At 40.9% G+C, this 24431-nt stretch overlaps 1 protein-coding gene across 2 annotated transcripts in view; it reads right to left on the bottom strand.

Annotated features, from left to right (window-relative positions):
• The window catches only part of GNPTAB (N-acetylglucosamine-1-phosphate transferase subunits alpha and beta), a 61274-nt gene that overhangs the window by 25397 nt on the left and 11446 nt on the right, over positions 1–24431 (bottom strand). Inside the window, exons 2-7 of one of the 2 annotated variants that reach the window (XM_054574627.1) lie at positions 21146–21231; positions 12551–12670; positions 11197–11238; positions 8982–9187; positions 3988–4052; positions 3593–3727 (exon numbers count right to left, since the gene is read on the bottom strand). In XM_054574627.1, coding sequence (XP_054430602.1) covers positions 3593–3727; positions 3988–4052; positions 8982–9187; positions 11197–11238; positions 12551–12670; positions 21146–21231 — 654 coding nt within the window. Of the gene's footprint in view, positions 1–3592; positions 3728–3987; positions 4053–8981; positions 9188–11196; positions 11239–12550; positions 12671–21145; positions 21232–24431 lie in introns of those variants that run through there. The other variant, XM_054574628.1, reaches the window with a different exon arrangement.

The raw sequence follows: 24431 nt of genomic DNA, 5'->3' as shown, positions 1-24431 counted from the left end.
TCTGGTTTTGCTCTAAACAGGATAAAGGCAAAATAATGTTGTATGAATACAACCGTGGTACCATAAACCTGCAGTGCTTCCTGTGGATAATAGTACTGCTGAACCCATCCCGGTTCTATTCCGGGACATTGTGTGTGTTGGGTGTGTTTAGTCACAGCCTTTCTTCATGCTCATTCTTCGACAGGCCTTTCTTGAGTGGCCCCCTGAATGCCAGGCTGCACAGTCATCACTAGGGGTACAAAGATGAACGGGCAGTACCTGTCCTGAGACACCTGCAGCCCAGTGAGGAGTCTCTGGGGCAGAGGAGAGCTCTGAATGGCAAAGGCCTCCCGGAGGAGCCTGGGAGGGCAAAACGGTTCAGCGGTTCAGGTCCAAGGCCTAACGGTCCTTTCCTCCCATGTGCCACAAGGCACCTCCTACGAAACACACCACACCGAGCTCTGCGTTTCCTTCCTAAAAACCCTCTTCTCCCACTGACACTGAGTGTGGTCAATGCCATCCTTCCCATCTTCTCTAGAAACACCCACTTCCTCTTTCATTTTTCCTTCCCTCTCCCTCAGCTATTAAGAAGTCACAAGGTCATGTTGAGGGGCTCTCTCAGATGTTTCTGGAACCATTCTCATCACTGCACCCCTGACAAAGCACTTGCTGAACCCAAATGGCTTCCTGGGTTGGGGCAGCAGTGGTTTTCCTGCCTCCAAACTCCTCTTGTCTAATCTCTTATCTGCTACACTTCCCCTGTTGTGTTTCTTAGAAAGGGATCCTCCACCTCCTAAAGATGCTCCCTGCCTGCAAAATAAAGTCCAGGCTCTTTACCAGCAGGCCTTCCTCAGTCTGACCTCAGTCTAGTCGGTCCCAATCTGAACGCCAGCAAAACCCTGCCTGGGCTCTGGCCTCCAGGAACAGCTGTCCCGATTTTCTGCAAACACCACTAATGCGCAAGCCTCCAGTCCTTTGCTGAGGCTGTTCTCTCTTTTGGGAATGGTCTTTCCTACTCCCTTCTCTGCTAAGAGAATGGCTGCTCTGTTCAGGGCCCAGGCAAAACGCTTCCAATTCTGCAAAGCCTTCTTGCCCCCAGTGCACCTCAAGCCCAGGTGTTCCCACAGCACTTTCTATCTATAAACACATTTAGAGGTGATCACACCCACAAATTATTTAAGTGCTTTTATTCACTCAGTTACCCTTAGCACAGTCCCTGGCACCCAGCAGACATCCAATAAGCACTCCCTACATGGAAACCCAGTGATGGGAAACTTCATTCTCAGAGCACTCATAATAACACTAGGAAGTAGAAACTAAAGAAAGAGTCATTTGGAGCATTGTGCTCCAGTGCTGACGCAGACCTTCTGTTCTTCCTTGTTCTCATTTTCTCTCTAGCCTCCAAAAGTCCTCATCCCTGAAGCTGATCACAGGTGTTGACATCCTGAAAACGACTTGCCATGAACATTATGGGTAATTAACTGGGCCCTCTGAAGAGGTCTGGCCTCCACAAAGACGAGTCTGAGAATCCCAACAAATCTCCAAATGGGCAAATGAACAGTGGAAGGTGGTATCATCATGCACAGGGACTACTGGTACTCCTCGTCCAATTCAGGTGACTACCCCCGCCCTTACCTCTACCTGCATACACCGCTCCACACCACCCGAAAAGAGTTTGATAAAGGGTTGACCAGAGACACGTGGCTAGTCAAACCTGAGTGGAGAATGGAGAAGGGTCATGAAACTTCTTTCCTTTAAAAATTTATGAGAGTTGGACTTACAGAAATAGAATCAAGAATGTCATTGTTTTTGCCTAAGGAATTCAGGCTGACAATCAAAAGTACAAATGTACCTAGAACCAACAGCTAGGAAGTCAAGAAGCCAAATAAACATGGCTGAAATCAATGTTAACCTATGGTTTTATCTGCCCAAATCAGTAGTAAAAATAACTCAGGGGAATGAGGATTATAATATCTATTTTCAAATAGCTGCCAATTAAGAAATAATTAACCCTAATCTAGCTGGGCACTACCATATTTCCAGGTACCATAGAAAAAGTTATGGGGGAAAATATTAAAAAAAGAAAAAACATAAATATCATTCATATTATCATCATTTACAAAGCTAATACAATGTATCTTAAAACTGCAATGTGGGGAAAAAGAAACAAGTTGGGGGAAAGAACATAAAAAACAGGGTTAAGACAGGTGCTATGTACGAACTCTGCCAGTCTCAGCTCTCCCTCACCAGCACCTCCCGCTCTATCCTTCACCTCCAAATTGTTTGATAATATCAGCAGGAACAAGAAGTAAATATCAGTAAGCTAAACACAGTGGCAAAATTTAAAGAACATTTCTTTGTAATATCAAGAAAACCAGGTCCTAACAAATTTGGAGCCAAGAATTTTATGCCCTCTTCTAAGAGAAGAGATATCCACGTTTGAAAACTGGCATGTTTCTGACAGGCAGCAGGCATCTTTTTACTTTTTTAATTAATTAATTTTTAGGGAGAGGGGAAGGGAGAGAGAAAAAGGGTGAGAAACATCAATGTGAGAAAGAAACATCAATCAGTAGCCTCTTGTACACGCCCACCCAAGGACCAAACCCACAACCCAGGCATGTGCTCTGACCAGGAATTGAACTGGCAACCTTTTGCCTTACAAGACGACACTCAACCAACTGAGCCACATCAATCAGGACAGACAGCAGGCATCCTGACATAGGTCAAATGGAAAGTATACCCACATGAACTGTGCCCTAAATCAACTAGGTAAATGGCTCTGAAAACAATATGCTAAGGAAAAGGCATGTCACAGGTCACCCTCCAAAGTCAACTCTAACAAATGGCATCACTGGTCAAGCATGAGGAGTTCATAAGTTGAAATCCTAAATACATTAATGGCTCAACTAGCTATTAATGAATGGAAGTTTCACATTATCAAATGTTCCAAATATCTAAAGGCCGCTCCCTTTGAGTGAAAGCTCTCAATAAATACGCAGGGTTGGGGGGGCGGGGTGCGCCTGTGAAGATGCTACACGTGTGATGTCCCCATCTCCTCCTTCCATGCTTCCGTTTCCTTACACTGTAAGTGCCATCAGGGTCTTTGTCTTTTTGTCCACTGCAATATTCCAGCAGGTATAACAGCACCTGACACTTGGTAGAAGCTCATTTATTAAACAAATGACCCTGCTTCTATCTAGGAAACCAGCAAACAAAATAAGACTTTTATAATTTTACCCAAATTAAGAATAAGGAGTGACGCCCTGGCCACACAGCTCAGTTGGTTAAGTATCGTCCCAATACACCAAGGTTGTGGGTTCGATTCCCGGTCAAGAAGCAACCAATGAATGCATGAACACATGAATAAGTGGAACCAATCGATGCTCTCTCTCACTCTCTCTCTCGCAAATCAATTTAAAAATAAAAAGGAGTAAGGAGTGAGGATTTCCTATAAACAAAGGGGCATCTTCAGGACAACATATTGTGGCAGAATAGAAACGCTCTTTGGTTCTTATGACCGTCAACTCTCCTTTGAATGAAATGAACTACAAGAGAAGAGTGATGCATTAAATGAGATGTTTTATACTGGCTGTTCTATTTTCTAGGCTCTTACCAGTTTTATTTTAGAAGAAAGATTTTCTGGCAATTTCGTTCTTAGCTGGTTTGTTTCCTTGAATGTTGGTGGAAACCCGCTCAGGAAAGCCAAGTCTTGCATCAGCACTAGCCCAGGGACTTCTTTATCTGTTGTCTAAAACAAGAGGGGGAAACACAACTCATTTTCCACATCATAAGGCTGGTGAAATCGTACAGCTGAGAAAACTAGCAAAGATCTATTGTATTATACAAGCCTCAAAGGAAGAATTAAGATTACTTAAATAGACATTCATTAATACAAGCAAGCTAGCCTTAGAGAAAAAGTAAACATTAAAAAGCTTCTTAAAGTAAAACAGCTTTATTACTCAGACTTGCATTCCAGCCTAGTGTAAAAACAAAATTAAAATAACATACCAAATAGCCCCTCCAAACTGTCTGTTTGCTGTTTCCCTTAAGCGTTTCAGTATGGGCATCTTCAACTACAATAAAGAATACAATAAACAAGCCTATTTTTAGTGAATACTTAATAGGATACCTGGCAGGACATTGTATAAAGCATTTGAAAGCTGTTAAAATAGTATAATACATAGTTTCAAAAAAGAGGAAGTCAGGGGAGACAAAACCCACCCAACAAAAGGGGAACAATGTATTTCAGTGCATAATTAATGTTACATTTTGCAATACAGAAGGAGAGATTGTGTGGGCCACAGAGATATGGAGATAACACTTTGACAGAAATCACTGCTGTAGGCGCAAACAGAAGGGGGTTCTAGAAAGCCAGGCCAGTGTCATTTAGTTTAACAGTATGGACACACTATAGATCCCAGGGTTCCTCAAGAGTCGCAATGAATTCAGGTAATGCTGAATAGAGCAGATTAAGGTGGGGGTCGGGGTGGGCATGACACAGCCCAACTGGCAGAAGTTTCTAAACCCACAGGGACAAATGAGATCAGCAAACTTGCCGCTGATGTTCGGGATCATGGAAAACAGGAGAGAGGTCAGATGGGCAGAACCCTGATCTTCAAAATGGGCACAGAAAACCAGTTCTGCAAATTGTAGCCTGGCAACAATCCTGGATAAGGGTCTCAAATGTCCTATAAAAATATAGTTGGTGAGCACTGAAGAAAAGAAAGTTTCTGCAATATACTGTTTATCTTTAAAGCAAGCACTGTGAGTTCATTGGGAACAAGTGTATCAGGTGCACACCTATCTCTGTCTCTGTCTGCCTCTCTCATCAATGATATGGTGGGTTCTACACTGATAGGTCAGATCATTCTTATAGATGCTGTGTATGTATTTGTATGTAATCCCAGCAATGTAGCTAACAACATCTCATGCCATCTTTATGGATGTAAAGGAAATATACAGGCTAGATCTCAAGTTGCATGGGTTATAACCAATTTTGACTGGAGAGTGTCAAATTATAAAGCCACAATCAGCCTAGAGAGAGGTTTCAGCGGTCTGCCTTAGGTTCTACCTTGCTCAACAATCCATTAAGGTTTTGGAAGATACAGAAGACATGCTTGTGAGATGCGCAGATTTATATAAAGTTGACAGAGAAGCTATTACCCTGGGTAACAGACTAAGGGCTCTTCTAGTTCTTACTATTTAGAACAATGAGTCCAATCTAGCAAAATAAAATCTCCTACAAACAAAAGTAAGATTTTTCACTTGGCACCAAAAACCATCCACACAATCATAAATTAAAAGAGATATTTGAACATTAACACGTGCTTTTTTTCCCCCAAAACTTAGGAGTTTTAGTCAACAGTGACTCAGTATAAATCATCACAGTGCTACATCCATTCTGAATTTCCATCGCAATTTTGTGCTCCTAAACAGAAGAGTACTTGAAATAAGAAAGGTAATTAATACTCCCCAACACTGACCCGCCAGAAAACCCTGTTGGGTTACTCTTCAGAACATCTAGAATCCAGCCAGTCCTCACCCTACGCTGATCCACGCCACCTTCCCTCCTGCCTGAATTAGTACAACATTTGCACCGCCTCAAGTCTATTTCCACCACAGCAGCCAGACTGATCCTCTTGGGATACAAGTCAGATCACATTATCCCCCCGCTCAATATCCTCTAATGGTTCCTTCTCAAACCGAGTTAAAGCCAAAGTCCTCGTCATGGCTACCAGGGCCTACACCATTTAGCTCCCTGCTATTTCTCGACCTCATCTCCTGTCCCTCGTCTCTTGCTTACTCTGCTCCAGCCACAGCAGCCTCCCTGCTCTTCTTCAAACTTGCCAGGCATACTCCTGCCTCATAGCCTTTACACTGGCTGTTCCACTTACCTGATTCACTCCTTGCTCACCCTCTCCGAAGTTTCACTCAAAAACCACCTCCTCAGTGAACTTGCCCCATCCCCTAATTTCCCCTGCTTAATTTTTCTCTACTGCACTTATCTTCTACAAACAATATAATTTTCTTGTACGTTGTATTTATTGTCTGTCTCTTTCTACCAAAGCGTAGGCTCAAGGAGGGCAGAGATTTTTGTCAAGCTGCTCACTGCTGCATCCTCAGCACTGAGAACGGTACCTGGCACCCAGTATGCACTCTCGGTAAACACTTGTTAAATGAACAGTCAGTTTGCAGAATGAACCGCACTGCAACAGAATGTTCAATTCCAGCTGACACACTTTGAAGTAATAGAAGCTAAAGCTCATTCTGAGAAGAGCAAAGTAAGACACAGCCAAGCCCCTAAGATACAGCTAAAGGAATGAGTGAAAAGAAATGTCATGTGGGAAAAGGATTACATTAGTTCTGTAGATCCCCAAGGGGTACAAGCTTAAGCAGTGTGAGAAATCTGTAAAAAAGCACTTTGCAATTCCTTGTAAAAGTCAATGTAGTCCAGAGGTAAAATGAATTGTCACAGAGGAAATTCATTCCCTATGCATCAAAGGTTGGATAAGCTTGACCACTTTGCTGAAGAGACCCCGGTCCAGACCCTAGGGCTGGATCGTGTGACTGCTGAAGTAATGACAGAGTCTAGGACACAAGTGAGGAAGAGCAGAGATGACACATCTGAGAAGGAAAAAAAAAAGTAAACGGATCTCAATGATTAATTAGAAAAAGGTTAAATGAGATAAATGAAATGTCAAGTATGGCTACACATTGCTTAATCTAAATCAGGGGTTGGCAGTCCACAGCCAAATTCTAGCCTCCGCCTGTGTTTTTGTATGCGCCCAAGGTTAAGAACAGTTTTTACATTTTACAAAGGTTAAATGATAAATTCTTATATAAATACCTACATAACATTCGTCACTTTGGCTCTGGCCCAGAAAACCTAAAATACTTACTACGTGGTCCTTTAAGAAAGGATGTGGCAATCCCTGATTAATATAATTGAGGATGGTATAGAGTGAGCTTGTGGCCCACTATAAATGAAAGCTCCATGAAGTCAAGAATGTATCTTTTTCATTCTCTGCTGTTGCCCTGTTATCTAAGACAACAACCAACTCAGAGCAGTGGCTCAACAAACCTTTACTGAATGAATGAACATGAGTAGAAGAGTCAAATAGAAACCCAAGTGGGAAATCAAAACACAGCGTTTAGAAGTCTATAGTTCACCACATTTTAATTATCAAAATTCACAATCTTTTAAGTTTTCACTATGTTATAAAATTAGTAGAGGAAAATTCAAGATTCTCGCTATAGATATTATAACTGAGTTACAGTTGTAACATATTGGCATTTCTTTTTTATCTTCAGATGAAATGTTGTCAGAGTACCTTAATTTAAGGAAACCTAAATTTAAAAAGCAAGCAAAGCTAAATCAGGCCAAACAATAAATCAGATAACTTATTATAATTTGTCAAAGATGATCCCTTTACTTTCCCTATATATATTTAAAATATAACAAATAGAAAAATTTAAGTTATTTTTACTCTATTGTTGAGGAACAGATCTGTAATGTGAAGGGGGAGATATTTGTACTTGGGAAGATCATAATTTCCTTTCAAATTACAAATAACTTGTTAAGTACCAGGAAGTGAGTACTACATTAGATACTGTTCAGGACACAAACAGGTGCTAGAGAGCTGAGGTTATTGCTCCATAAAGAAAGGAGATGAGAACACCACAGACTCCAGTGCAATCAAAAGCGAAGTTGTAAGCCAGGTTACAAGTATTACAGGAATGTGGAAACGTACAAATAAAATCACTGTGAATGTACTAGTCTAGGACCTTCATGGAGGAGAAAGAACTTGAGATGGGGCTGGAAAGAACAGGAGATGGGCTCGGGGAGGAGGAGGAACAGGAGCGGCAGGCAGCGGCAGGCAGCACCAGGCGGCACCAGGCGGTGAAGACACTGCAGGCTTGAGGGGATGCAGGAAGGCAGGGGCGCAAGGATCAACGGGCAAAATCAAAGCACTAAACACTGAACACTGAATACCAGGAAAAGGAGTTTGTATCTGTGAAAAACAGATACAGACCACTACACTCTTCTCTTTAAAAAGGGAGGAACTGATAAAGCTTATTTTCTGATCGAGTGTATATCCAGTTGCGTGCTAGACCGATTAGAGAACTTCGCTGAGCAGTGAGGTGTCTAAGGCTGGAGTCTGTGTAAAGGAATTCAGTCTGCGGTAGGGTAAATGAGTAAGAAAGGTTAAGAATCTAAGAATCACTTGCAAAGAATAAAAATCAAATAATTGGATGGCATTAATTATTAGTTATGGAGGTAAAAATTAAGAATGGGTCAAATATAGTTCCAAAGATTTAAGGAGAGAGGTTGAGTTCCAAAGTTGACAGGATAGTTCCAAAGTTGAAAGCATGGGAACTTGAGAATAAGACTCAGTGTTGTAAAGGGAACACCACAGATTTCACTTTACACAAGTGAAAAACATAGAGCCTCCGAGCAGACAGGGTCAGTGCAGAGGAAGTATAAGAGACAAGAGGCTCAAGAAAGAGACACAGGTATGGGGCTCACTGGCCAAGTGGGAGGAGGGCCTCTTCAAGGGCACCAGTACTGTTTTATGGAAGTAATTACAATTTAATTTCAGTTCTATAATCTGGCCAAATCAACTGCATAACCAGATGCTTCAGACTGGAAAGCATGAATGCTCCAGGTTATGTTCTGCCCAAACTGCAGAAAACAGTCTTGTTGAATAGTTATGTGGTTTAAAAAAAAAAAAAAGCATCCAGAATAACTGAGAGCCAAAGGAGTAAGGTAAATGTGAGAGTGCCAGCTTAAAGGTTCTGACCTTCAGCACAGAAAGCATGTGCATTACACAGAGTAAAACACACACAATCCCTCTCTGACGTTATGGCTGAGATACAATGGCAGCTCTTCTGCTTCTCCTTTAATTTCTTTAAAATTGCATCACTTCTGTTCCATTCGGAAATTTTCAATTCAAAATATCCAATGATAACATGACTTTAAAATACCCACAAGAAGACCTTACCATTCTTAGTACTGTCGAAAACAACAACCGAAACATTAGTGGAAGGGTTTTTAGGTTTTGCAACATTGAATATGTCGCTGGCAGAATGAAAAGAAGGGTAAAGAGATGGTAGTTCCTTCAGTGTAATGTTGACCGGCAGGGCTGGGTCCAGGACAAGCATCGGCACCTTAATGCAGTGTGTCAGCAAACATTCCAACTGCTTCTCACTGGAAAGAAACACCAACATGCTCACCATTCCATTCCCAAAAAATTAATCAACAATACAAAGCTTATTGGTACTACTAAATTTTCTAGCTGTTTCTCTACAGCCTATTTAAAAATTATAATATTTTAATAAACACGGAACTTTATTTCAAGAATAGAAGACTTAGTATAGTTAGCAAGTATAATATTTAAAATCATTAAGCAAGTACAAATCTAAATATGGAGCTTTCAAATTTCTATTAATAAAATATGATTGCCACCAAAACTTACTCACTCAAGGTGGCACAAAAAAACAAACATTTCATTACTCTTATTTTAAAGATTATTCATAATCCCAGTGAAGCCCATTATTAGGCTGATTAGGAAGTAGATAAATTCTGGTTGACAGAGTCATACGAGATACAATTTACTAGGTCTGATCAGAATACAATTAAATACACTGGGCATGACATGACGCTGATGCAAACAAAAGCAAATGGGGCACATTTCTAAGATGATTTTATGTTAGACATTTTTATCCACACTTAAGAAATACCCAGAATAAACATATTATCTAAACAAGTGAAGAGGCCAAGGACACAGCTACAGAATTCACCAAGTGGGAGCTATGACTATACAGTATGTAGAACTGTCCAACCTCACCAATAATCAAAGAACTGCAAAAAGAAAACAGTGAGGTATCACCTTTTGTTTAAATCTGCAGCCCTCAAAAAATGGTGACTCAGTGTTAATGCAAGTAAACCTATTCTTCTCCAAAACTGTGGGTGTCACTCTGAATGGGTGTGTGCCATTTCCCCTTTGAAAAGCAATTCGGTAATACATCCATATAGCATAAAATATACATATGTTTCTTCCTCAGTAGTTTACTGCCCTGAATCTAGTCCAAGTCGGAAAAGAGAAGCAGAAAAAGCAAACCCACACACAGAAAATGCCACGGACCCAAATAAAATATCACAAAGTATTGACAAAAGTGAAAATATATAAATGTCCAACATTTGGTAAATTATAGTACAGTTAGTTTATGGGATATTATACAACTACTAAAACTGTAAAGTTAGAAGCATAAAGATAATTTACCAACATAGAAATATGTGTAATGGCATAAAATTTTAAAAATAGGATAGAATAAAAAATTGCCCATAGATTATACATTATAACTATAAAAACATGCATGAAGAGGGAATAATAAAATGATCATAGTTGCTGGATGAGAGCCATAGGTTTCTGTGAGTTTGTTTTTTTTCACTTTCCTTTCAACATTTCTGTGATGTTGCATCATTACTTTAACTTAAAAGACATTAAAAAATAACAGTAATAAAAGTAGTATGTATAAATATACATAATTAACATAGATGATTCAGAAGGTACTTCTGGATCTCAAAATTGCTCAGAATCATTTTCCTACAAACAACTTTTAAGATTTTATTTTAAGATTAGTGGGGAAGTGGTTGTTAAAAGAGATTTCTATTTCTCAGAGAGGCAGTCTTGTTTCAAGATTCTAAGTCAGGTACGATTCAAATCAAGATAGATATATCTGATTTTTTTTTTTTTTAAATTGAGCTAAGTTCCTTTCCCAGTCCTCAAATATGAGACATACAATTTTTGAAAGCCTTTAAAGATAAATAAATATATACTAAGCACATAATTAAATAATGGATATGAATGAAAACACTGGGTATAAGTTAAAGAGGGCCAAAGAAGAGCACACAGAGACAGATTAACGGGAATGATAGAGAAGAAAAACCTTTCTAACCCTTCCAAGAAATGATAAAGCTTGGTTAGCTCCAACCCAAATAATCAGAATTCTTAATCAATTATGCCTTTGTCACTGCAAAACTTCCCATCTGATGAATGCATGTAATTTGGGGGTCGAAACTAGCCAAAGACGGTTTGCACAGCAGCAGAAGAGTTAATATAAAATACTGTATTCCCAACAAAAACAACTGAGAACCTGGAATTTTCACTTCGATCCTTTAATTTTTATTCCTGAGAAGCAAATCAAATTGCTTACCTCTTCTTAGTTGGTTCTGTTGTGTTCTTCCCAAGCATTTCTCTAATGAAAGAGAAAAACATATTTCATTACATATCCATGGACACTAGCCCTAAATGTGGAGCGAGAGATGACTTATGACATTGATTTTCTTGGCTACTCCACTGGAATTAACCAGTAGGTTAAGAAGTACTATAATGCTTTTAACATTTAAGGTATATAATAAATTATACATTTCAATGAAATCTGATCAACAAAAATTATCATGTATCTTCCACAGTAACGGTTTACTTAAAACATAAGCCTTTACATTTTACTAGTAAAACATGGTACCAGGCTGTTAAAGCCATTTTCATGCACTGGGAAGGTTGTATATTAGTCTCCTACACTGAGAGAAAGAGATTATTTGTTGCAGTATAACCTGGCCAATGACCTGCTCCTGGGGTGCACCCATAACATTCACAAAGTGAATGGAGTAGTTCTCAGCAAATATTCCTAAGGAATCAGAGGGGAATTTACATCAGCCAGGTTCCTACTACTGAAGTCTCTCCAGAAGCCCACTGTACCTTTCTCAGATAAAATTTAAAAAGTTAAAAAAAGAAATCACAATTCTGTATTAAGCCCTGGTTGGTATGGCTCAGTGGATTGACCACCAGCCTGCAAAACAAAGGGTTGCTGGTTCGATTCTTTGTCAGGGCACATGCCTGGGTTGCAGGCCAGGTCCCCAGTTGGGTGCAAGTGAGAGGCGAACAATCGATGTTTGATTCTCACACATGGATGTTTCTCTCCTTCTCTTTCTCCCTCCCTTTCCCTCTCTCTGAAAATAAATAAATAACATCTTTAAAAAAATTCCATATTTTAAAAAATTACCAAAGTTTCTAGTTCCATAGTGACCAAATTGATATTAAAAAGTAATGTAATTTTTACTGCTTTTCTCAAATGGAAAAAAAATTTTTTTTAATCTGTAGGCCTGTTTTATTTTTCAAGGGACTAATCCATCTCACTGTATAACTATTTTACATAAAAAAACCTTACTTCCTGAGGATACCTGGGACTTAAGTCTGAGTAAACAGGAAGCCTACAGCTCCTTTGGGAGACTCCTGCACCTTCGGCCCCTCAGAGACCAAGGCCATCACTAGAGCGCCAAGGCCTAAACCGGCCATCTACCAAAGTGACGCCAGGAATTCACCAGCGGCTGAGTCCTCTCCAGGCACCAAGAAACAAGGACCAGACAAAGGACTGCTGAGATCTTGCAATGGCATGAATTTGAGATGCAGATTTTTGTTTGGATGGCATTGTAAACATCACCTTAACCTTCCGAGCTGTATTGTTACTTGTAGAAGTTTTTGTGTTGTTTTCCAAATCTCAGTTTTACCTCATTGCCTTCTGCTCCTCTTCCATCTGTTCCCTGACTTGCTGGAGTTCCTTTAGTAGTTCAAGATCGGTGCCATTCACCCAGGTGTACACCACGTCGATTGGCATGGGCAGGCAGAGCCTAGGGCAAACGCACAAGTCCTCCAGCTCATATGCATTTTTCCAATAATTTTGGGAATAAGAGTATAATAGGCTTAAACTTAGAGGTTATGAAAAAAATCAATGAGAAGGTTAATTCCACCGTGGCATGTTTTCAAAATGGAGCTGAGGGACTAATGTATGTTGAGAACCTTCTTTATGTAGTTTAGGTACTTTACGTAGTTAGCATCATTTGATCCTCACAACCACCTTGTAAAGATGCTGCTATCACTCCACATTCCAGATTGTGGGGGAGGTCTTAGAAGCTCATATTAAAACTGCTACATTCTCAGTTTAGCAAAAACTGGTATACAAATGCAGCCATAGGAAAAAAAAAAATTAGAAGCTTAAAATTACACCAGAGTTATCAAGCAGTCAAGAATGAATACTTAGCTCTATTTAACGCTGCAGCCTTCCTGTTCCTTGCTGACCCCAAGACCTAGAATGTCCCCCCTCCCAGGATGTAAGTTCCAAAGAGGCAGAAAGCTTCCCTGTTTTATTCCCGGAATACCCAAATAATTAGACGAGTACTTGGCACACAGAAAGAAGCTCAGTAAGTATTTGCTGAATGAGTCAATGTTTTCTATGAGACAATAGCACAGACGAACTTCTCAAACCTGCTTGATTTTTGCCTTATTATCTTAATCTTGAGGAGGCAGGCAGGCCTTTAATTCTTGGGTATCCCATCTAAGCCTCATCTTAGTATTTTTTTTTTTCCAGTTTGTACCCTGACTAAAAGCTCTTTTTATCCCCTTTCTTTCATCAACTTACCAAAGTCCTACCCATCTTACAGGGTCTGCTCTGGACTTACGACACAAGAGTGCACAGTGACATATGACACATACTTTGGATGCTTCTGTTTCCAGTTTGGTCTTTTCCAAGTAATGGTATGGTAGTTTTTTGTTTGTTTACTCTGTTTTTTGTTTTTTGGGTTTTTTTAGGCCAAGGACTGAAGCTTACCCTCCTCTTGACTTCCTCACAGGCCAGGCCTAGGTTAAGGCCCAGAGCAGTACGAAGAGCTCCAAAGGCTGACCAATACTGCATCTCTGCGGGTGGCTACAATCATATCACGCAGTGCAGGGTTAATTATTTCATGGGAAAATAAATGTGGTTTGGTGGGAAAATCTCTCATATAAAAAAAGGAAGGAAAATAGAAGTAACAACCACGTTTAGCTTAAAAGAATCAGATGAGATGGTAAGAGGGAGTGTCTACTCATTCATCGAATAAGTATTTACTGAGCACTTGTATGTGCTAGGTACTGTTCTAGATGCTAGGGATTCGGCAGTAAATTAAAGAAAACTCGAATCTGTGCCTTAATGTATCTTACATTCTAGAAAGGTGAAAACAGGAAGATGACGATAAGTTATTATGGAGAAAACAAAGCAGAAAATGGAAATACAAAGTATGCCTGTGTGGGAGGTCAGGGTTAAACCGGGAAACCAGAAATGGCCACACTGGAAGATGGCATTTCAGCACAGATGTGAAAGAAGTGAAGCAAGGCATGAGGGTAAGTGGGGGAAGAATGGTCCAGAAAAAGGGAACACCTCACGCAAATGCCTGGCAGACACCTATCTGGCATGGTGACAGGCCAGTGTGGCAGAGACACTGGGAGCAAAGGGAAGAGCCTAAGAGGAGGTGGCATTAAACAGGTACCAGGGGACCCAGAGCTTCATGAGGAAAATGAGGAATCACCTCATACTCAGGCATATGTGACCGCTACCACCTGCCAACCCTCCTGCCAAGGTTCACCACTGCCTGAAAAATAAAAGCTAAACTCCTACAAAATCTTCACCTGGTGCTCTAGACACTCCAATTGTATATCCTAACCCTAACAGGATAAGACCTGGCCGGTTTCTGTGTCTTTGAACATGCTTCCCTCTCTACTTAGAATATCCTTTCTTTCATCCACTTCCTTCTTCCCCAGTCGCCATGCCTCTTCTCTCTCCTCCCACAAAGAAAAAGTACTGCCTAACATGCAGCTTCGTTGCATGCACTGTGCATTGTACACTAAAGAATCCTTGGCACACTGCGCTGGACTATTTTTGTGTGTGTCTATCTTCCACTAGGAGTGTCTCTAGGACAGAAATGTTATCACGCAGTCTGTGCTCTGCTTCAGTATTTCCTCTCTGTCCTTTATCTTCAGGCTCTTTTCCTACTGTAATTGTGTGAAAAAGCTTCCTCTTGTAGGGTTTTTTTCTGCATTTACCCATATCAATGGTTCTCAAATGTTAGCAGGTATCAGAATTACCTGTTGAGTTTATAAAGAAGATTTAGAAACAGACGGCTGGGCTCCAGAATCTATCTCATTCATTAGACCTAGACAGGAGGAGCCCCAGAATACGCATTTCCAACAGGCAATGCCAATGCTGAGGGTCTGGAAATCCACTTTGAAAGCTGATGATTTACATGCAGATTATGTATACTTGTTAATTAAATAACTATTAGTTCATTCTCTCACCATATACATTGGTCTTTCCATTAAAAAAAAATGCCCCACATTACACTCGTGTAAATTATTCAAGGTCTTCTCACTCCCAACTTCTCGGGTTGTTTAGATTGGAAATTTATAAAAAACTGCTTGAGGCCTTGGCTCGTTTAACTCAGTGGATTGAATGTCAGCCTGTGGACTGAAAAGTCGCCAGTTTGATTCCTGGTCAGAGTGTAACAGGGCACAGCCAGGCCCCACCCCCTGCCACCAAAGGGGATTTGTAATGGGGTCCCAGGAAAAATATAGAATATTTTCCCCCCACCCCAGGCAGGCCGCCATGAGGGATGGGAGACGGGGAACAGGGCCATTGAGTCATTTTGCATGTCAGTAACAGCAGGACAGCTTCAAACCTCATATGCAAAGATGGTTATTTTGCATATCGACAAGGCTAACCAGGAAGGTTTGTATAACTTAAACCCAGGATATAACTGGACAGGGGAGCTCCCGGTGGCAGCGCCTGCTGAAGGAGTCTAAGGAGTCCGAGATGGGGTGGAGATGCTGGGGAGGATTCCGCCGGGATTAAGACCCCGGTGCGGCACCCAAGCTAGAGGTTTTTGACCACGCAGCTTTGGGAGTGGAGTGAAGGCTCCCCTGACCACGTGGTTTAGGAAGCAGGAAAGCGAGGTAGCAGCCATCCAGGTGGCTAACCCTCCCCCTCCCCCTGCTGTTAATCGTGTGTGTATGAGATCTAGGAGACGGTTTGCTCCATGCCAAAAGGGAACAATGTCAAGACCATATAGGAAGGAAACAGGAGAAAGGACTCTTGCTCGTGGGTCATGAGAAGGTGCTACTTGGTTCTGAATTAAGAACTCGAGGTCGTGGCAAGGCAGTGGATGGTGCTTGGAACTGCAAGAGGCCTGCGTAGTGAGCCCCAGGCTTCTGTTCTTTTTTTTCTGAAGGACAGAACCTGACTAGCCTGACTGGGCAAAGCGGGGAAGGCAGGACTGTGTGTGTGTTGGCGGGTGTTCTAATGGGATTTTGAGATTTAATGGCATCATTTAGCCATTAATCAAACCTGTATAACTTTTGAATGAATCCTTTCCTTTTCACCAGACTCTGCCATTGAAAGCTGTAATTTTTAAGGGCAGCAGGCAAGGACCTAGAACAGAGGGGCCCCAGGAAAAGGGGGGGCATTGTTCCTGTAATAGCATCTGGGGCTCCCCCCGCAACAGGTCCACGTTCGGTAAGCAGAGCACATGCCTGGGTTGCAGGCCAAGTCCCAGTTGGGGGCATAGATGAGAGGCAACTCATCTATGTTTCTCTCCCTCTTTCTTCGCCCTTTCCCCTCTCTCAAAAAAAATAAATAAAAACTTTTAAAAAATAAAAAACTGCTTAAGTGATATATTTTTAAAAGTTTAAAAAAAGAAGAAAAAGGATTGCACATTCCAAAGCTTTTCTGTAAAAGTAATTATCTGCTATTAAAGATTTTCTAATAGAATCGAGAGCTATCCATGCATGTTCAATTGAGGAAAACAATGTAAGTATATGTACAGGTTCTTCTAATAAGGCTGTATTATATGATCAATTTAATTCGTTGGTGTTAAACTAACAAACCTAAGGAGATCGTGTGGTTTGCTCCAGGTCAGTGAGTCAACTGTTTTTCTGTTAGACATGGTCACACGGAGTATGAGTCTTTCGTTCTGACTATGAGACAATCTTAGTTTCCAGAAAAGAAGGAAGTCTTTATCTTAGACTGAAGACTACAGAAGTCACCTGTGGCTCAAAACTAAAGCTGTGGTGACAGTGACGCAGCTTTTATTTTTAATCAGTTTAGCTTAAATGAATAAAAAAGCACTTAAGAGTCCCTTGGTTCTACACTCTATAAAGTAGGTAAGAAAACCTAGAATTTAAATAGTATCAGAGAACTAAAGAATTGGGAGAGATTTTATACTTAATCTAGTATCTACATTTTATTTTTTTTTAAATTTTATTTATTTTTAGAGAGAGGGGAAGAGAGGGAAAGAAGTATTGACGCACACATGACAGATACATCAACTGGTTGCCTCTCTCATGTCTCAAACTGGGGACCCAGCCTGCAACCCAGGCATGTGCCCTGAATGGGAATCGAACCTGTGAACTTCCAGTTTGCAGGCTGGTGATCAATCCACTAAGCCACACTAGCCAGGGCCTCATATCTATGTTTTCAAGATGATGAAATTGAGCCCTGAACTGACTTAATGCCTCACAATTAATAGCAGTAAATAATTTATATATTCACTTGTTGCTGACATATAGAATGGGATTTTTTTTTCATGTAGGGCAAACAAATATTAAAGAGACTTAAATAAAAACTAGCAAAACAATGAAACTTCCCATAAACATTACGGTACTTTAAAATATATTAGAACATGAGATATGTCAGATATGATCTATTCACTTGTCATCATAAAAAATTAGGCAATGTTGAAATATCCCTGCACAAAAATCAAACTATATTTTCATGCAATCAAATATTAAGAAAAGAAATATTTAACATACATGCAAAAAATTCTTCAGAGAGAGAATAAGAGTGTTTGAGTAAAACTGCTGACCTCAGTACTTGGGTTTTCTAAGCTGGTTTTCCTTTTAAAAGTTTTGAAGACCTTGGGGCAGGGATTTATTCAACTGCACCACCAGCACCCAGTACAGCGTAAGGCACCATAGGTTGGATAGGTACTCAATAAAGAGTTGAATTAAAAAAGAAAAGAAAAAATCCATTCTGAGCTTTTCTTTTAAAACTTGGCATTATTAAAAAGAAAACGGAAAAAGCAGAAAATTTATATTTCATTAAGAATTCATTAACGCAATAGTTCTCAAAATGTGTTCATCAGACCAGCAGCTTCTGTATCATCAGTGAACATGTTAGAAATGAAAATTTTCTGAGCCCCTCTGAGACCTACAGCCTCAGACACTCTGGTGTGGGGAGAAACTATGTTTTCTCAAGGTTTCCATTGGATTCTGGTGCACACTAAAGTCTGAGAATTGCTACATTAAGAAAATGGTTCTCAAACCTTTTCGTCTCCAGACCTTTTACACCCTTAAAAATTATTAAGGCACCAAAAACGCTTTTGCTTATAGGTTATAACTATCCACACCTGCCATATTTAAAAGTAAAAGACATTTACAGATATTTATTCATTCATTTTAAAACAACATAAACCTTTTCACGTTTTAACTATTTGTATGAATAACTTTTTAAGTAACAATAACAGTATTATCAAAAGGAAAAAATTAGTAAGAAGAGAGGCATTGTTTTACATTTCTGCATATCTCTTTAGTGATTTGGCAGGAAAAAGCAAGTACCTCAAATCTCCTGTATTCAGTCGGTCCCATTATGTTGTTTTGGCTGAAGTATATATTTTAAAAAACAAACAAAACAAACCCAGACTCACACAGATATGAAGTCATAAAGAGGAGTACTTTAATAACCTTTCCAGATAATAGTGGATATTCTTCTTTGTTACTACAAAATAAATGGTAGCTTCTTAAAAATTAGTTGCAATGTGGAATCTAAAACCACATTAATGAATTTTTGTGCTTTTACATTAAAATCCATTGGTCTTTCTTGCGCTTTGAATGGCTCTTTCACTCATGCAATGTTTGGTTATCTGGAAAATAATAGCATACTGAGTTATGCAGATCTGCCAAATGGTGACACATTTCCTTAATTTTCTAATATTAAAAAATATGATTTTTTGGATAATGCCACAAATCCAATCAGAGAAGTCTACAATATTGTGAAGCCAGTAAGCTCACAGTGGTGGAAACAAGTGTGCCAAAATTCTGATTTTCACTTGAAAGCTCAAGCTTTATCACTGGCAACAAATACAAGTACTTGCTTTCCTTCAAGAGACAGGATTGCTTTGTTCACTGTCAAGTACCTGCCAAAACCGAGTCTGATTAACCACACTTGAATTTGTCCTTTCAAGTTTTAACAGTGGTGTTTCAGGGAACAGAACAGCTAGTTGGGTTGTAACTCAGCAAACAATCACTCCAGCGCTTTTCCTCAAGACAGTCCCTACGCAGTCAGGTGCTTCAGGTTTCCTTCCATTTTCATCACACAGACATTAAAGAAAAATTTACTCAAAGGGTCAAGATGTAATCAAATCAATAATTTTTTACTGCTTCATCATAAACGTTTTTAAGTGAAACTAGCTTTTTCTTGCCCCTGCAGAGATGCAGTGGTAAAAAGCACAGTGACTCACGCTAAGTAAGGTGTGGCGATTTTACCGGCCCTGCTTGTATACCATCAGTGCTACTGTCAACACAGTGAAAAAGCAAATTAACACCTCAGTATGGTTATAAAAATAGTTTTGATTTCACAGATGCCCCCCCCCCCAAGTCTTTGAAAACTGCTGTTTTAAGAGATCCTAAGAGAAAGCTCTAGGATTTCCCTACTTTACTAGTTACTTGGTTACAAGATTCCTCCCCTATTAGACTACAAAATTCTTTACAGCAGATAGTCCCATCTCAGCGTCTAAAACAGTGTAAGACTCAAAGATTTAATCTTGACTGAAGGAGAAAATTCAGGGCACTATGCGTATGGAGGGTGCTTATGGACCAAAGCAAAGACTAAAGCTTTAGGTCAACTCAAGAAATCCCTCAACCTCTCTTAAGACAGTGAGGACTATAATACTACATACATCTAATTAGCACAGTTATTTTTAAAACTACTCACTTGATAGAAATCACTAGTCTCTCATAACAAGGGAACAGAGGGACAAGGAAGTGCTTCTAAGTGGGGGACAAGGGCTCCAGAGGATCAGTGACATATAGGTTCTCAGAAAACCATCAAAGTGTGTCAATTAACAGCAATTATTACTTGTAGTTTTGTTAGGTTTTCTGGTTCAGTGAGTTTTCTGGTTTGTCAATTGACACCAAATATTACTCTTAGCTTCATTAGGTTTTCTGGTTCAGTGAGAGTACAAGGAAGGATTTATGGGATTCTGTCCTCAGGAGGAAACGACAGTCAGGATCTCTGGTTATGGCCTCTGACACTGAGGCCAAGGTCTTTTGTGAGGTTAACTGCCTTGGTAGCTACCCCACATTTGGCTCTGTCCCCTCTTGCTCCTTGCCCTGTGCTGATCTGCTGTTATGTCATTACAATGAAAAGGAGAATCAATAGATGCTGCATACAGTGAATAAAGCACAAAGGAGAGGACTCTTTATTTTTTTTTTAAAGTGGAGTGATGATCACCAGAAGAATCCAAAACAAAAACTCATTAACAGTGGTCCCTTTGGGTGAGGGGAAATCCAGAATGGAAAAGAGAGAGGCTTTACTTTTTATTTTTCTATAGTGTTTGAATTGTTTTCACCATAGTCATCTATTGCTTTTACAATATAAAACAATGTAAGTAATAGTTCTAGAGACAAAAACCGAAAAGAACCTGTGTGATTCATTTTAGTTGCAACAAGGGAAGGAAGACACTGAAAAAGATTGCTTCCACCCCAGTGTGTCTTCTGAGGAAGAAAAGCTCTCTGAAGAAAAAGAAGATTGAAGGCAGCATTCAAGAATGGTTGCACCAAGCAGCTTGGCCGTAAGAAACCAAGACTCCAACTGGGAGGTTGTCTGCTCCTTCCCACAGCAAGGCAGCAAGATCACTGCAAGGGGCAGGGAGGGTCAGTCCCGGTGGCTACCATGGGACAGGCCCTCGTTATCAGAGTGATGTCAGCCAAGGAACACTGGCCATGGCTCAGGACTGGCTGCAGAGTAGGCACCTCGTTTCCTGGTCTTTCAGGCAGATGGAATTACCTTCGCCCCACAGAACTGGGGCAAGGATAAAATGAGATCGCTTGGGAACCAGATTTTCCATCTAAAAAATGTGAGGATGGACTACAAGGTTCCTTCAGATGGGAGTAGTCTTGAATAAGTTAAACTATATCTACAACTTGGAAAGACCCCTTCGACTGCTATATTTAAAAAATGGGTGAATTCATGGTTCATCGTTTAAGCCAAAAGAAACTACTCTCCAAAAATGATCTTTTCTTACCGATTCTGAAAGGACTTTCCAGCAATATTGTCTCTGTAGGAATCAAACAAAACGTGGTATTGATCCCGGCTCCATTCCAGAACCACCTAGGGGGGAAAAAAGAAGAAAGAAAAAGAAACAATATTTAATTTGCATCAAATACTAAAGAGTTCGTAACTTTCACTTCATTGAGAACTGCGAAAGGAACAGGTAAAAATCCATCCCATTACTCGGTGCCTGCCACATGCCAGACATTGTGCTCAATCCAGATGAATAAATGACAACATAAGGACAGTTACATATACATGAGAATCAAGCAGCTTTAAAAGGATGTGATCCGAGAATTGGGTCTTGGAGAATGAGTTCACCAGGCAGGACGAAAGGGACAGAGCCAGAAGAGCATGTTCAAAGGTTGAAAGCAGCAAAGGTGAGTTGCCTGAGAGCAACTATGCACAGGTAGTAACTGGAGAGAAATGAGGCTGGGAGAGGGAGCTGGGCCCTGCCTACGGTGTGCCTTGTGCACCGTGGGACAGCGGCACTAAAGGATTTTAAGGCAGCTCTATCTCACTCAACTGGTAGTGGTTGCCCGTTCCTCCTTTCGGAACCACTTTCTTAGTTTTCCTCACATCACTCTGGTGGCTCCTTTTCAGTCTCCTTTGCCAGCTCATCCTCTTCTCTCGGACCCTTACATGTGTCCTTTCATTCTCTTCCTCATCCCGGAATGCCCTCCTTCCCGCCAAGGCTTCTTCCAAGATTCCTATTCCACCGGCCCTAGGACATGGCCCTGTTGCGCTGAGAGGGTTGTGAGAGTCCTAGTCACTGACATTTCATTCTCGCCAGCAGAAAGGAGAGAAAGGGAAAGACATGTCTCTCCTTTAAGGAGGCTTCTTGGCAAGTACCGTTTTAAAAGAAAATGTCTTCGCTGCAGATAAGTTGAGATTTCATGTATTCCTAAATCCCCCCCAATTTTGCTGATATTTTTCTGAGTGTCCATGATGGTGAGGACTGAAATGCTGATGCTCTCACATGACAGCCTTTATTCTTAGGTTTTGCCTTTGCACTTGTTCAATGAATGAACTAAACCACTGAAATGAACAAAATAAAAAAAAGACTTCTTGGAAACTGCACCACTGTTTTTATTGCCCAGAATGCAGTAACATGACCACATCTGGCTCTAGGAGCAGCCTTGCGGATCTATGTGCCCAGCTACAACTGCTCATTTCTTTTCATGGCACTCAGGTTTTTCAAGATCTGGCCTCTGTCTTTACCACCTTATTTTACTGGGATGCTTCATAAATACCACAAATTCAACGAATAATTCTTCCACTCAATGCACTGATTTAAAAACAATTGATTTCAGCCCTGGCTGGTGTGGCTCAGTGGATTGAGCGCCAGACTGCGAAGCAAAGGGTCACCAGTTCGATTCCCAGTCAGGGCATATGCCTGGGTCGCAGGCCAGGTCCCCAGCAGGGGGCGTGTGAGAGGCAACCACACATTGATGTTTCTCTCCCTGTCTTTCTCCTTCTCTTCCCCATCTCTAAAAATAAGTAAGTAAAATTTAAAAAAACAAAAACAATTGATTTCAAAATATATTGATTTAAAAACTGAGGGTCTAATGTGCCTTGTACTAGGTTGACAAAGAGAAATAAGCTAAGTTCAACGGCTTTAAGAAACTACAGACAACTACCTTTAATAGAATTTTATTGCTGGCTCTAGCTACACTAAAGGAATATCGGACTGTTTTTAGGAAGACACCAAAAAGGCTTCCCTGAAGAAGCGATGTTAACAGAGTCTTAAAGGATGAACAGGAGTCTGTCGGCAGTTCAGCTGGAGAACGGGGTGTGTTAGAGGGTTTGCTACCAGACTGGGCAGGAAAGTGAGGAGAGGAGAATCAAGGGTGATTGCTAGGTTTTCAGTGTAGGTAGTGTGACTGACTGAACAGACATTGGGGCCACTTAATGACAGAGGAGGAGCAGGTATAGTGAAGATGAAACCTGGTGGGAATGAAGGGCCCCGTTGCAGTCGCGGTGCATTTGAGGTTACACACGTATACAACTGGCCTCTCGACCTGGACTGCAAATTCCTGGAGGAGAGGGAGTGAGCTCTACCATTAGTACCAGACACAGCACCAACCCCAGTGGCAGGCACATACCGAGTATGTTACCTATTTTAATAATATAATTGTATCAACCTGTGTCAATGTACTGAGCTCAAACAGAAGTGATTCTCCATCAATATCCCTGCACCCCAAAGGTGGGGATAAGGCAGAAAAGTTAGAAAAGAGAGCAAAGGCTTCAAGCTCTACCCCTCCCCTTTTCTGCCTTGGCTGGAACATCGCAGACGTGGCCTTCACTGACCACCTTTTCCCCGTTTCTTCCTCCCCAGTTTCCTGTAATTGAGAGGACCTAAAAGCAAAAAAAGAAATCGCTATCTAGAAAGGAGGAATAGGGGTGAGCCATGTGCGTAGTCACCTCTTCAGTGTCAGAAACCAAGGACCACCCTCTCCTCCCACTAGCCCACGTTTAATTAAAACCTGCCACCCAGACCCCACTGGGGCATCTCGTTCTCCAAGGTTGCCTACTCTCACCTCTTGAGTGCATACTATAGCTTTAATAAATTTACTGTGCTTTGCTATAAATCCCACTGCCATGCTCTTGGGCTCTTGAATCCTTCTTGGGCCATGACAAGACCCTGGACCCCGGAATCAGGTTGAGGGCCCCTGTGGCCTGCTGCCCAGCATCAGGGAGAAAACACGAGAGGGCACACTTCACAAACGGCTGAGAAACGCTGACTCGGTGCGTTGACACCGCGCTGACACCACGCTCGGTCTTCCTTCATCAGATAAGTTAATCTCACCATCTCCAAGCCACTTTCACGTATCAGAAAGAACAACAACAGTAACAGCAAAGGGTCCTTATCTAACACACTAAGGAACATTGCCACTAGCCAAGAATTCTTCACACCTAGACCTCGGGGAAGGCAGCCGGGTCACAACTCGGGAAGCAGGATTTCACAACTGGGGAAGCAGGATTTCGTCCCAGCTCTGTCACTCTTACAAGAGTTCTCACGCAAGTTAGGCTCTTTGGGTTGTTTCTTCATCTACCAAACAAAGGGGATCTGACCGAATTGTCTTTGAAATCCCTTCCAATCTTAAAAGTACAGGGAAGGGCAAAAGTAGGTTTATAGTTATGAGTATGTGAGTTTATTCTTGTATTATTGTTTATTAATTTTGTATTATTTTTCATATGAACAACTGTAAATCTACTTTTGCCCACTTTGTATGTGACTAAAGGAAGTGCAGAGCTGT

The sequence above is a fragment of the Pteronotus mesoamericanus genome, unplaced genomic scaffold, assembly GCF_021234165.1.
Source record: "Pteronotus mesoamericanus isolate MK-2021 breed Mesoamerican mustached bat unplaced genomic scaffold, CSHL_Meso_final contig_263, whole genome shotgun sequence".
Taxonomy (NCBI): Eukaryota; Metazoa; Chordata; class Mammalia; order Chiroptera; family Mormoopidae; genus Pteronotus; species Pteronotus mesoamericanus.
The sequence above is the reverse complement of the archived record's forward strand: the minus strand, read 5'-3'. Positions and strand labels throughout refer to the sequence as shown.